The sequence below is a fragment of the Galeopterus variegatus genome, unplaced genomic scaffold (genome assembly GCF_000696425.1).
Source record: "Galeopterus variegatus unplaced genomic scaffold, G_variegatus-3.0.2 Scaffold4101, whole genome shotgun sequence".
NCBI classification, from domain to species: Eukaryota; Metazoa; Chordata; class Mammalia; order Dermoptera; family Cynocephalidae; genus Galeopterus; species Galeopterus variegatus.
The window spans coordinates 49095-63462 of NW_007730212.1; the positions used below are offsets into that span (position 1 = coordinate 49095).

The 14368-nt window shown below is 37.8% G+C and overlaps 1 protein-coding gene across 2 annotated transcripts in view; it reads right to left on the reverse strand.

Moving 5' to 3' along the window:
- Positions 1-14361, reverse strand: part of NGLY1 (N-glycanase 1) — a 54760-nt gene extending 40399 nt beyond the window's left edge. For both annotated transcript variants that reach the window (XM_008586749.1, XM_008586750.1), the window contains exons 1-3: positions 14239-14361; positions 6919-7033; positions 1369-1614 (exon numbers count right to left, since the gene is read on the reverse strand). In XM_008586749.1, coding sequence (XP_008584971.1) covers positions 1369-1614; positions 6919-6933 — 261 coding nt within the window. In that variant the 5' untranslated portion in view covers positions 6934-7033; positions 14239-14361. The remainder of the gene's footprint in view (positions 1-1368; positions 1615-6918; positions 7034-14238) is intronic.
- Positions 14362-14368: the final 7 nt, after the last annotated feature.

Consider the following 14368-nt stretch of genomic DNA (forward strand, 5'->3'; position numbering starts at 1 on the left):
ATAAACAGGCAAAAACATTGTCTGTCTCTTCTTTTGTCACCCCCTACCACCTTTATTTTTTATTTTGTAAGGAAAAGCTTTAGGCCTTCCCAGCCTAGACTAAGGAATGACTGCTCATTACTTGACTATCAAGAAGCGATTACAGGCTCTAGAATTATTCAGCTAGAGAAAGTTAAGGGTGGATTTAATAATTTACTATATACAGATGTCTCTCTGTATCTATGGGGGATTGGTTCCAGGATCCACTAGAGATATCAAAATCTGAGGATGCTCAAGTCCCTGATATAAAATGGCATAATATTTTTATATAACCTATGCATATCATCCCATATACTTTAAATCATCTCTAGGTTACTTATAATACCTAATATGATGTAAATAGTTTGTATACTGCATGTTTTTTAAAATTTGTACTATTTTGGTTGTATTATTATTTATTATTAGTTTTTGGTGTTTTTTTTTTTTAAAGAATATTTTTGATCAGTGGTTGGTTGAATCCACGGATACAGAACCAGTAGATACAGAGGGCCAATTGTATAAAGTTCTGCAGTATGGAGGAGACTGACGAGGTGTTCTATCAAAATTAAAATAAATGGATATGAGTTTAAGTTGACTACTGATGAAATTACTATAGAAATATCACAAAAATTTTTCTGATAGTGAAAATTTAGGAGAAGAATATACTTAAGGACCTCTTTATTTTTATAAACAGAAGAATTTCCTATTAAATGGGATCATTTAAGTTCACCAAGAATGCCTGTAAAACATCAGAAGTTTGATTTCAGTTCTTCAGAAGTATATATCTATGTATGCTAATAACTAAACTTCACTAATTTTCTAGCATCCACTACCAGCAAATGATGTATTCTTATTTGCATTAAGCCTAAAGAAGCTGATTTTTTTTTATGAATTAAAGTATTGATAATGGTTGGGCTGTTGGAATTAATAATCTTCATGGTGAATGACAGCAGGTAATATTTAGATCAGAAGAGTCAATGCAGTAGAAGAAATCTACTAATTTGATGGCCATACCCTTGTTCAGCAAATACATTACTTTGTTTTAGGTTAAAGACATATGCTAATTTGTAGGCAACAGATACATTTATAAATGATATGTTAAACAAAACTTAAGTTGTCTCAGAAGCAATAAGCCACAAGATTTAAAAATTTAAATAAAAGACACTTTTCCCACTTTTTTGACAAATTTGACAAGTTTTTAAAGAGCTGAAGAAATCTGGATGTGTTAGAGTTGTAAGAACTAAGAATATCGGGAGCATAAGTTCAGGAATAAATCATAACATATTACAAAGCTTTTGCTGTTTCAACATTTGAAAGGAACAGTTAAGAAAGGTTTAATTCTAACATTACCACTGGAGCAGATGGTGGATTTGATGACTGCCCTTGATGGTTCCCCGAATGCTGGGTTAACCCATTAGTATTTGAAGACTGTGTTGTAGGAAGCTGGGTACTGGTGGCAGGTTGCTGAGATGATTCTACTTTGTGGCTCTTATTTGATCCATCCAATCTGCTACTTCTCTCTATGGCAATTAGATCACGAATTTTTTGGAGCTGCTCCACTGAAGCTTTTTTAGGAAAGATAAGATGTGTTTCTCCCTGGAATTTGTAAAATTAAGAAAAATTTTAACCTTTCCTTTATACTGACAGTCATTCCTATATATATAAAATATATATAAAATGAGGCCATACTTTAGAATGTATCATATTAACAATTATATTGTTTTCTTACCATTAGGGAACTTTCTTATACAGTCAAAGGTATATAATGCCTAAACATAAACCAGAAAATTTGTCTCCTTGATAGCATATGATGCTTATCCTATTTAATGTGGTTCAGAGAACCTTTAAAAATATATATGATCTTTCAGGAATAATAAGTCAGAAACCTCATAAAAGTTGCAAAAATGCAAACTTCTATCTTTTCGCAACAGTATATCATACGACTATTCTCTATGAAATAATTATGATAGTAGAGATACAGTTATACAAATGGATCAGGGATCACATAAAACTAATATTGTAACAAGTCACATAACATCCTTTAAATCTTCTAAACTCAAGTCATTAAAGAAAAGATACAAGTCTGTGTATGGGGTCCACTAATATTTCCAAGATAACAAAAAGTACATCCTGATAGTCAATTCAGAGTTATGGATTGTTAACAATTATAGAAAGGTGGTCCAAATACAAAACAAATAACAATAAAAATCAAGTCTTCAAGTAGTGTTTCATTTAATGAATACCCATAGTATGATCAGAGTACTATAAGATAAAGTAAACATTACAATAAAACCCGAAATGTAAAACAGTCAGCAAACTACAAAACAAGAAAAAAAGTGACATGAAAATATATTCAATCAAGTTTCAAGGTGCTGAGAACCAACACTGTTAAAAGAGTAATTCTGCCAACTGCAAATGAGATAAAAAGTTTTTACAACATGCAGTTGATATAGACTAGCAGATCATCAGCATTTAAATTAACTCCACAATTGAGAATGACCTTATTTCCCTGGTGATGGCAGATGTATATCAACTAACCAAGACATTACTCAATAATGACATGAAAATCAATTCCATATAAATCTTTTTTAAAAAGCTGGAAGAGGCCAGCAAGCTCCATATATTATCCATAATAACTATAAAAAAGACTACTACCATTTATCCTGTTTATGTATTCTAGGTACTGTTGCTAAGCATTTTACATACATTGTCTCAAGTAATTCTCACAACCACCCTGAAAAGTAGGTATAAGTTTAGTCCCACCTTTTACTTGAAAATATAAAGGCTCAGAGAAGTTATTAAATAACCTTCCTGATGCTACAGAAGAACTTGCAGAGTGGGGATTCAAACTGTACGACCTTAATCATGATGCTATAACTGACTCCATCTTAGACTGAACAGAGACCAAAAACCACTAGCTTGCACAAATGGCTGAAAGGGATGAGCAAACAGAGAACATCTCAACAACTATCATAATTACATACATGATGGACTGGCACAAATTAGAACACAATGACTTTACCAATATTAGAAAACAAACTCCTCACATTTATAATAAGGCCTAGCAGGAAAAACCAGACATATGGTTTAAAACCAAATATGGGGGCATCTGCTGTAGATTGAATGCCACCCCAAACTCACTGAGGCTTAATCCCCACTGTAACTGTTTAGGATGGGAAATCCTTTATGGTACTTGAAAGGCAGGGCCTTGAAAAGGTGATTAGTTTCTGAGGACCATGCCCTAGGGAATAGATTAATAATGGTGTTCTGGGTGTGGTTCGGAGTGCTTTAAAAGGACAGCACGAGAGAGTCTCTCTTTCTCTGCTCTGTCATTCTGCCATGTGAGACCCCTGTGTCACTGTCATCACCGACAAGGCCTTCACCAGATGTGTTTCCCTGGAGTTTGGACTTCCCAGCCTCCGAAACTGTAAACAATAAATATTTCCTTATAAATTACCCACTTCTGGGTAATTATAAGCAACAGAAACGAATACAGAAAATTGGTACCAGAGAAGTGGAGTGTTTCTTGTAATAAGTACTTGAAAATGTGGAAGTAGCACTGGAACTGGGTGTTCAGGAGAGGCTGGAAGAATTTGGAGAACAGGGTAGGAAAAGCCTAGATACTGGTGAAGAATGTTTAACATTTTAGAGACTGGTTAAATGGTAGTGATCAGAATGCTTATGGAAATATGGACTATAAAAACCATTCTAAGGAGATCTCAGATGTAAATAAAAAGGTACTTACTGGAAACTGGGGCAAAGACCACTGTTGCTATGAATTGGCAAGGAACTTGGCTGCATTCTGTTCATGCCCTAAAACTTTATGGAATGTGGAACTTCAAAATGTTGACCCAGGATATTTGATGGAAGAAATTTCTAAGCAGCAAAGCATTCAGTCAGGAAGCTGCATGGCTACTTGTAACAGCCTACCCTGCATTATGGCAGCAAAGGCATGACTTAAAGCCACAATTTAAAAGGGAAGCAGAGTGTAGAGATTTAGAAAATTTGCAGCCTGGCCGTGTGGTAGAGAAGCAGAGAGCATTCTCAGAAGAAAAATACAATGGTGCAGCCCTGTGCCCATTTGCTAAGGAGTTTAGTACTGAAGAAGGGGATTATCAAGAGAAGGGAAAAAAGACCTTGAAGGCTTTTCAGAGATCTTCAAGGCTTCCTCTTCCATTATAGGCCCAGGAGGGATGGAGACAGAATTGGTCTCAGGAAATAGGCCTGTGGTGCCCTCCATGTGCTTGCTGCCCAGGACCACCTTGGGAATTTGCCTCCTGCAGGGGCACCTCAGCTGCTCTGGCTGATCAAGCTGTGGCTAAATTGGCCCCAGGTGTGGATGGACCCACAGCTTTGGAAAATACAAGCTGAAAGCCTTGGCAAAGTTTATGTGGTGTTAAGTCTACAGGTTCACAGAATTCCAGAGCTGTGAAGGCTTTGGAGCTGTATATTATTCTGTTTCTGTTGCTTATAACAAAATATTTGGAACTGGGTAATTATAAGAAAACAAAACTTATTGCTTACAGTTTCCAAGGCTGGTAAGTCCAAAGTTGAAGGAACACATCTGGTGATGGCAACAGAGACCCCTCACATTGCAAGATGGTAGAAGCAGAGAGAGACTAACCTCTTCATTCACTCTCCTTTGAAAACCCTCCAAATCACACCCATGACCACCATTTTTAATTCATTCACTATGGCATGGTCCTACAATCTAATCACCTCTTCAAGGCCCCACCTTTCAGTTACCATAATAGGATTTCCCACCCTCAACAGTTACAGTTACAGTGAGAATTAAGCTTTGATGAGATTGGGGGGGAGGGCATCCAGTATACAGCAGAAGCCTCTACCCTGATTTCACAGGATGTATGAAAAAGCCTGGGGGCCCAGGAAGAGATCTGTCACAGGGATGGAATCACCACATACAGCTTTCATTAGAGCAATTCTGAGCGGAAATGTAGGATCATAGTTGCAGCAGATCCATCAGCACCATGCCTAGTGGAGCTGTGGGAGCGGGACCACCATGGAGACCCCAGAATTGTGGAGCTACCAATGTGCAACACCAGCCTGTGAGAGCTAGAGCAAAGCCAAAGACCAGTAAAGCCACAGGAGCAGGGCTGTCCGAGGACTTTGTGACCCAATCCCCACACTAGTGTGTGAAGAATGTCAAAAAAGGAGTCAAGGTACACGATTAGCAAGCTTTGAGATTTAATTTCTGCCCTGCTGGGTTTCAGACTTTGTTTAGTAACTGTTACCCCTTTCTTTTGGCCTATTTCTCCCTTTTTAAAAAGAAATATGTACCCTATGTTTGTCCCACCATTGTATCTTGGAAGTAGACAACTTGTTTAGATTTTACAGATGGGACTTTAGACCTTGGACTTTTGAGTTAAAACAAGTTAAGACTTTGGCGATGAAATGAATGTATTTGTATGTGAAAAAGACCTGCATTTGGGAGGGGCTAGGGGCAGAATGCTGTAGATCGAATGCCCCCCCCCCCCAATTCACTTAGGCTTAATCCCCACTGTAACTGTTTAGGGTGGGAAATCTTTCATGGTACTTGAAAGGTGGGGACTTGAAGAGGTGATTAGATTCTGGGGACCATGCCCTAGTGAATGAATTAATAATGGTGGTAATGGGTGTGGTTCTGGGGACTTTAAAAGGAGAGCACTTGAGAGTCTCTCTCTCACTGCTCCACCATTCTGCCATGTGAGACCCCTGTGTCACTATCACCACCAACAAGACCCTCACCAGATGTGTTCCCTGGACTTTGGACTTCCCAGCCTCTGAAACTGTAAGCAATAAATATTGTTTCCTTATAAATTACCAGCTCTAGGTAATTTTGTTATAAGCAACAGAAATAGACTAATAATACAGCATTTGATCTCATACTGTTAGTGGAGCAGCACTAAGAAAGGCAGACAACATCATGGATAAAGAAGGAAAAATGTTATTTCCTCAGAGGCCTTCCCTGACCACTCATACTGATGTAGCTTCCTGCCACTCTAGTTGCTTTTTATTTTATTATCCTGTCTTATTTTCATCTTTGCATTTGTCACCTTTGCTTTCACGTCTACTCTTTAACCTATTAAAATGCAGGTTCCATGTGAGATGGAATAAGATCTGCTTAGTTCACTTCAGTACAGGGCCTGGAATGCACTCTGGGGAGGGAAGCAGAGAGGCAGGAAGGAAAGTGCATCCTACAGCAATGTGGCACCTCTTTAATGATTTCCACAACTGCCAGTTCTGAATGCTACTTATTACTGAGTCTCCATAATGTGGTTCAACTTCTTCTAATACTCCACAAACTAGAAATAGTTAAGGATATAAACAAAGAAAATCCACAATCTTGATAACTACTTTCATTGTATCATAATATTAAACTATGCCACAAGATTCCAGAAGATGGAAACACCAAGCTTATCTCTTGAAATAGTATCAAAAAACCACACTGAGACTCCTCTCCTGTTACAGAAGAAAACCCTTCTGTGTGGGAACACAACCCAGCTTTTCTGTGTTTACTTCAGAATCTTTTTTATTTATTTATTACTAGAGACAGGTGGTTAGACCCTATTAGTATTCATGTGTGCTCACAAACCAGGGTTTGCTAAAAATCTAAAGGGAACCACATTTGCTCCTTGGATTGCATGTTTGACCTTCTCTTATTCTAAAGGACTGAGACTTGTAAGAATTGCCCCTGTGGAGAATTGTTATATTTTACTATGATTTTAAAGTGTATTTACTATAATTTTTAAATGTCTAATAAGTGAAGAAATAACTAGTTCTACAGATTCTCAAAATGACCAATTAATAAAAAAATACTATCTTATTCAAACAATTATTCACCAACACTATAATGATTGCTTTGTACATGACGTTGGGAGAGAAACCCTTGACCATACTTACCTCTTCAAAGCCCATTTCAAATAAACATTCAACGGCTCCTCTGACAGGCAAGAGTCTAGTAGAAAAAGCTGTGTTTCCAATCCGGATAGATCTATATTTTTCATCATTAGGGTTTCTGATTAAAAAAAAAAAGTTTGATTATATAGAATTTATATCTTTCATAGTATTTTTGCATTCCTTTTCACATTTTACACTGGCTACACTCCTACATGGTAGTACAAGCGTACTTCAAAAAGTTCATGGAAAAACAGAAGTGAAAGATAATATGAATCTTTCCATGAACTTTTTGAAGTACCCTCATACAGACTCCAACTTTAAAGAAAGAGGAAGCAGTCTGGAAAAGTAATCCAATTTTGTGATTCATACCTCAGTATAGATTTAGTACAAACTCACTGTTTAATTTCACAGCTGACAATATTAATGCTCCTATAAGGAACATCCATGTAACATTTTAATTCTGTGCTGTTAAAGCTAGATACCTTTATGAGTCTTTTAGGTTTCTAAAAGAAAAAAAAATCCATGTAAGCTCAAGAGAAGGAGCAGAACATCTTGCCTGTTTTGTTCTGATGGATCCCTATCATCTAGAATGGTGCCTGGCACTTAGATGGTGGTTAATATTTGTGAAATAAATTAATAAAATACACTAAAAAGCTATATAAAAATAGATCATTGTTCCATGAAGACTTTACTTCTGACAAACATGAACCTAGGTATACCTTTACAGTCACTTGATTTTCTTTCTTCCTCAGACCAAGGATTGTTTTTACCATAAATTCTGCTTCATTCAAGATATATTTTTGACACAGCAAGTACAGTAATAAAATAAAAGGAAGATATAGATCTCTTTTACCATAACTAAGATTTTGAATAGTATACATGGGCTAACTAAACAGCACACAAAAAGATTTGTTTTGAGATTTTTAATAAACTTGATAAATCAGAAAGATTATTTTCAAAAAATCAGAAAGAAAATACAAAGTTAAGATAATCACAGCATTACACTTAAAACAACTTAAGAACACAGTCTAGGATGGTAAGTTTCATATCTGGTATCAACTGCCTTAAAATGGTACTGACTTCCATAAGCACTATGTTATGAAGGATTTTGAAGCTGTGTCAGGGGTCTATAGGAAGGAGTGCTGAGGCCATCTGTCAGGCATGTGGAATGGGGAGCAGGAAAATGCTAGGATTTACCATCCATGCCCTAACTGTACATGTTCCCTAGATATTCTGATATAAAAACAAACCCCAAAACCAAATATTTTAATTTTGCAAGTTTAACAAATTTTGTATTTGTTTTCCATCAAACAACTCCCTATTGCCAAATTGTCATAGATATGAAATAAATCTTTTTAAACCTTTTCCCTAATTTCAAAACTTACACAAGCTTATTACAGAATATTCAGAGACAAAAGCTCTAAATACTGCTATTCAAAATGTCCACAGGTTGGTGCTGATTTACAAACTCTTTGCTACCCATCCATGAGAAGTGCAGAAATTGAGAGTGTTCAGTAATTGTTATAGCAATTTGATATTGTCATCAAACTTCCCTGTATTTCACAAAAATTATATGTCCACAAAGGATTGGGAATTAAAAACAAAAACACTGTTGTCACAATTAAAAAAATCATAGTGAGCTGAGAAACACAGAGAAATACTTATCTTCTACTCTTTTATTCTATACATAAGATCAGGGTTTCTGAATCTCAGCACTACTGATGTTTGGGGCATTTGTAGGGGGGCTTCCCTGTTCACTGAAGCATGTTCAACATCCCTGGCTTCTGTGCCACACTGTGTTGTAAGTGTGCCTCTCTTTCTTACCACTTAAGCAAAAACCATTAGCCTATAAAATAATCCTACATTTATCAAAGCTAGTTATAGATAAATGAGGCATCTTTTCATTGTAGGCAACACACTCCACAGGGTGATCAACATGTCAGTACCACCAGGATGATATATCCTACTGGTTCAAAACTACTGGAGCTATTTATACCAATTTTTTTCCCAACAGCTTTCAGATCTCTACAAGAGATCTCAGAGTCTTCACCTGAGCTTTATTTTCTAGTGTTTCTACCCTCTTTTACCACTTTTTAAAAATTCTTATAAAACTTACACTAGTTGTTCTGTTATAACTTGTTATTTTGATGTCATTGTTGCAATATAACTGTTCCTATATAGTTTAGATTTTCTTCTTGAGTTCCTAGCGAGCAATTTTCTATCTTTTTACATCATCTCTGGACCTCATATATCATGTTTTTCTCATTATAAGCATACCACAAACAGGGTACAGCAATCATCGTCATGTCTAGTTCCCCCAAATCCTATCTTTCTCTTATTGAATACTTTCAGCAGACTGGCCATGGGCTTGAGCATAGATAATGCGAAAAGTCTGTCCCTGAAGCCCTCAAAGACCTAGAGAACTTGGCTGTAGAGCCATTAGACCTCAAACCCATCATCTGTTTCCTGACCATGTAAAAGTGCCACACAGACACTTTCTTAAACTCTTAATTTTTCAGCATCACCCCAGTGTGTCCACTATCCTTGAGCTCATTTCCACACTCTTCATCCTGCAGTGTCTAAAATATCTCTAAGGATCATCTTTATTTTTGCTTGATCTTCATCTTCCTTTAAATTTTTTCTGCAGACTATTCTCAGTTTTTGCTGTAACCCTTTGACGTGTTTTTTTTTTCTTTTTCCTATCTCTGCTGTCCATTAACTATTTCTGTAACTTGTAACATTTATCTTGCTCCTTAGAAATTATTTTGCAACTTTGCTTTGGATTTTTTATTTTTATTTTTTTGGTTGTTGATAATGTTAAATGAATGAGGTCTTAAAGGGGCAGCAAAATTTCTTGTACCTCACACTCAGCCATCACTTTGAACATATTTTTGTGTTCCCCTGTCTTACTCCCATGTTGTTTTTATCTACTAAATTATTTAACTTATGGAAAATTGGTCTTTTTTAAAATATTGAATGATAGGAAAAAGTCATACTTTTCACTTCAAAAGTCACAATCTACCATATTTCTAAGATTGTAAGACATGTTAGAACTTTTTTGGTGGCTGACCTGTACAGGGATCTGAACTCATGATGTTGGTGTTATAAGACTGCACTCTAACCAATCAAGCTAACTGGCCACCCCAAGACATAGTAACAGTAGGCATCTCAGAAAAAAATTTTGATGCTCATCTCTATTTCAGAATTTCAGAAACTCCGAGAAATATATCTGATCATCTGCTAGCCCTCTTCCTCTTTAAAATGCATAATCCCAGAAAGGGTTCATGTAAATGAAAGTTTAGTATGATTACTTCCTATAATTTGTATTTTTTTATTAATTATAAAAGTTGACTTGTAGGTCATTTTTAAAAAATTATATCTAGTCCTCCTGAAAATCCATTATTCTGAGATACACCTAAATTTTTCAAGAACATCTATATACATTAAGAATCGTATGGGAACCATCTCTGGCTCTAACTCTACCATTCTCTGTTGTTGACAACAAGCAAAACTTGTGCACCAAATCTAGTTTGTTTAGCATGAAAAACTGAAAAATGGTAACACAGATCACATCAGCAGCAGCTATATATTATGTGTCAGATCCTTTATTTATGAGGGTACTTCAAAAAGTTCATGGAAACATGGGCAGAAGGGGAGACAACTAGCTTTGTATCTCATGAATATTCTTAATAAATAAGTAAATTTAAAAAAGTTCATGGAAAAATGGAATTAAAAGATAATGCTAATCTTTCCATGAACTTTTTGAAGTACCCTTGTATTTCTAAGTTTTACAACCATTTTATACTGTAAGTATTTTTCTTCCTTTTACAAATGAGGAAATTGAAGATCAGAAACTTTATATAAATGGCCTATGACCACACTTAGAAAATAGGTGACTAGGATTTAAGCCCACTGGTGTGATTATCAAGCTTATACTCTCCACCACACAAGCTGCCAGCAAATTCACCAGTCCTCAGAGAACTACCCTCTTTCAATTTCTCCAAGTGTCAATGGTACCGTACATTAGAAATCTGAAGTTATCTTTTGATAATTCTGTCTCTTCCCATTACCAGTTCCACTCTTTGCATCAAATCATTGAGAGACTGGCTCATTGAGAACTGCCAGTCCCCACCTACTACACATCTTTCTCCATTCCACTCACATTCACACTCATGATTACACAACAGCGTCACAACTGGAGTCAAAACTTTATGTCTTCTTACACTATTATTCTACATGAAACTCTTTCATTATGCTGCTCTTCGACTCTAGAAACTATAATTGCTTTCCCTCACCGATCATTTCAGATATATATTTGCTATTCCATCAATTGGCCCCACCTCTATTCTCAAATCTGTCCCGTGTCAGATCCCTTTGCTATTTCCTCACATAAGTGCTAAAAAAAAAAATGTCTTGGAATTGTTCTCTAGACTTTACGCTGCAGCTGTTTCCATACCTGTCTTTCTCCCAAATACACTTATGTTCTCTGAAGAAACCTCTTTCCATCGTTGGCTCTTCCCAGTCACACCTAGTGAAGTTTGTGTGAGGTACGCATAGGAAATTAGTGTAAAATTAAACATATTTTTAAAAGAATGAATGGAGCAAATTATCTAAGGAATCCAAGTGGAATGTCAGTTCAGCTATTACAGATTTTTGAGAAAGCAGATCTTACTGAGGACAACTCATCTTTATCTACAAGTCAGTGAATTGAAAAAAAAAGTAAAAGATCCAAATCCATGGCATCTTGTGCAAGCAAATTAGAACATTTTGTTCTATAATTTATTTAGATTTAAGACTGTTAGTTGGGGGATAGGATAACTATCATCCAAATCAGAAATTTAAAACTTAACCAAAAGTATTATTTTCCCTTGAGATTTAGTGTGAACAGCTAAAAGTATCACTGTTTAAAAAAAAAAAAAAATCTGATAACACCAAGGTCAAGGGTTCAGATCCCCACACTGGCTAGCTGCCAAAAAAAAAAAAAAAATTTGAAAACACAAGGGCAAGGGGTCCAGACCCCCACACGGCCAAGCGCCCAAAAAAAAAAAAAAATTTGAAAACACAAGGGCAAGGGGTCCAGACCCCCACACGGCCAAGCGCCCAAAAAAAAAAAAAAATTTGAAAACACAAGGGCAAGGGGTCCAGACCCCCACACGGCCAAGCGCCCAAAAAAAAAAAAAAATTTGAAAACACAAGGGCAAGGGGTCCAGACCCCCACACGGCCAAGCGCCCAAAAAAAAAAAAAAATTTGAAAACACAAGGGCAAGGGGTCCAGACCCCCACACGGCCAAGCGCCCAAAAAAAAAAAAAAAAAAAAAATCTGCTAGTGAAATTCTCGCTTCAGCACTCTTTTTATAAAATACTATGTCAGACGCTGAGGTAGGAGGAAGGGATATCAAGACAAGATCTCTTACCTCTAATGCTAGTGGACTTCCCAAAACAGCAAAGGGAACAGAAGACCTTAATTTTTCCATACTCTCAAATAAGTTAGATTAGCAGATCTGTAATGCCGTGTGGCTGGGGACCAAGAAGGGACCTGGAGCTTTTCTGTTGAGGTTAGCAAGTCACTAGACTTCAATATGGGAAAAAAAGGTAGCTCCCCAGCCCCCAAAGCCTGAAGGAGTTTTAATACTAATATGAGGATAGGGCCACTAGTACTTGACAAACTAAAAAGGGCAGTTTTTCATACCATCTCCAATGATATGTTTAGAAGTTCCAAACTTCTAATTACCTTTTTAGATAAAAACTCTTCACGATCAGAAACACAAGCCAGAGTAAAGATGGTAACATGAACTGACAGCATGCCAAGTTTCTTTTAGGAATTTAGTAAGCATTCATAATGATGATTATGATGCCAAAAGTCATCAGTTGCACACAGAGGTCTCCTTCCTCAAACCCTTGATCTGAACATTTTTGATTTCCCTAGATTGAAAGCAGAAGTGGGTCCTTACAAGGCCACTTCCCTTTTCTGAATGTGGGGTTTAAATAGTTTGGTGGCTTTCCAGATGGGAAGTCCCAGATGACCGGCTCTGGACAATCCAGCCTGATTAATAGTGTTCGCTGGCATCCTTGTACTCTAAGGATAGAAAAGGTGAGTTGAGAAGGTGTCACAGAGGAGGAAAGCAGTCTCCACACGGGTCACAATTATGTAGCTGTGAAGACGCCACATGCTGGATCCCTCATAGAAGCTGCACATAAGAAGGGCTCGATATGTTTTCCTTGCAATTTACTTTTAAAATCATTAGCATTACCTAAATGAACAATATTACTGCCACAGACTTAAAACCTGCCCTTGTAACTAATATCTCTAAAAACTGGGACTGGTGAAATCTATCTACAGCTTTGAAATTGAGAAGAACTTCCTTTTAGACTTCATGCCAATATACCCAGCACTTAGAAGAGCAATTGCACCAGGTACTGGGACAGAGAATCTAGATGATCATGGTGACCTGAAAAAAAAGGTAACACCATTAAAGCACCTGGAGCTCCTTTAACCTAGGTCTCCCTCACCCACCCACCACATCCATTCTCAAGACACCACACCATTTGATGTGAAGAACTGAGGAGAGTAATTACTTAAAATAAATAATTAAATTTGCCTTCCAATTCCCCAAATCTGTAAGGTCCCTTAGAGCTTTAGAAGTGCACATAGGAGAATAAAATAAATTACTCTTATCCAAGGTGATTATCTTCACTAATTCTTACTTATTTAAAAGGCCATGATGAAAAAGAGAATCCAGATATTAATATGAAAATTGTAACTTTAAAGTACTATAGTAAATGTTTTAATCAACAAAAATGGGCAGGAAAAAAATTTAAAAATTTAAAAACCCACTTTAATAGTATCGCGCTCTATTAGGACAGTCACAAAATAGGAAGAAAACATCGCTTTGTCAGTGACTAATTTCTGATAAGCATGTGGAAATGTAAGCCACTCGGGTCGGTAAAATCCAAGCAGTGGGAATGAAACGCTGTCACCGTGTATGTCCTGTCACTTAACAACCAGATGAGAGGCGGCGTCTGGGGCGCGCCTTCCCACCTCCCCTCCGCCTCTGCCCTATCCCAGGGACCTCGAGTTCACCCGGAGCACCACGACAGCAGGTGCCAAGTCACAACTGCAAAGAAACTTCCTCTTCGCGGGCGGGGGTGGGGCCTGGTAGGGTCCCGAGGCCCCTGACGGGTGAACCGGAGCCCAGCCCGAGTCCCGGTCCCTCCCGGTCTCTCCGCTCTCCGGGGCGCGGGCCGGGCGCCCCCAGACCCGGTCCGAGCAGGCGCCGCGTCCCGCCCACTCCGACACCCCCGTCCGACCCCGCGACCCCTAACCTGAGGATGTTGTCGGCGTAGGTGAGCAGCAGCTTAGAGGCCTCCAGAAAGGTCTCCGGGGTGTTCTGGCAGAGCTCGGCCACGGCCGGGGACGCCGATCCCGAGGAGCTGCCCAGAGCCGCCGCCGCCG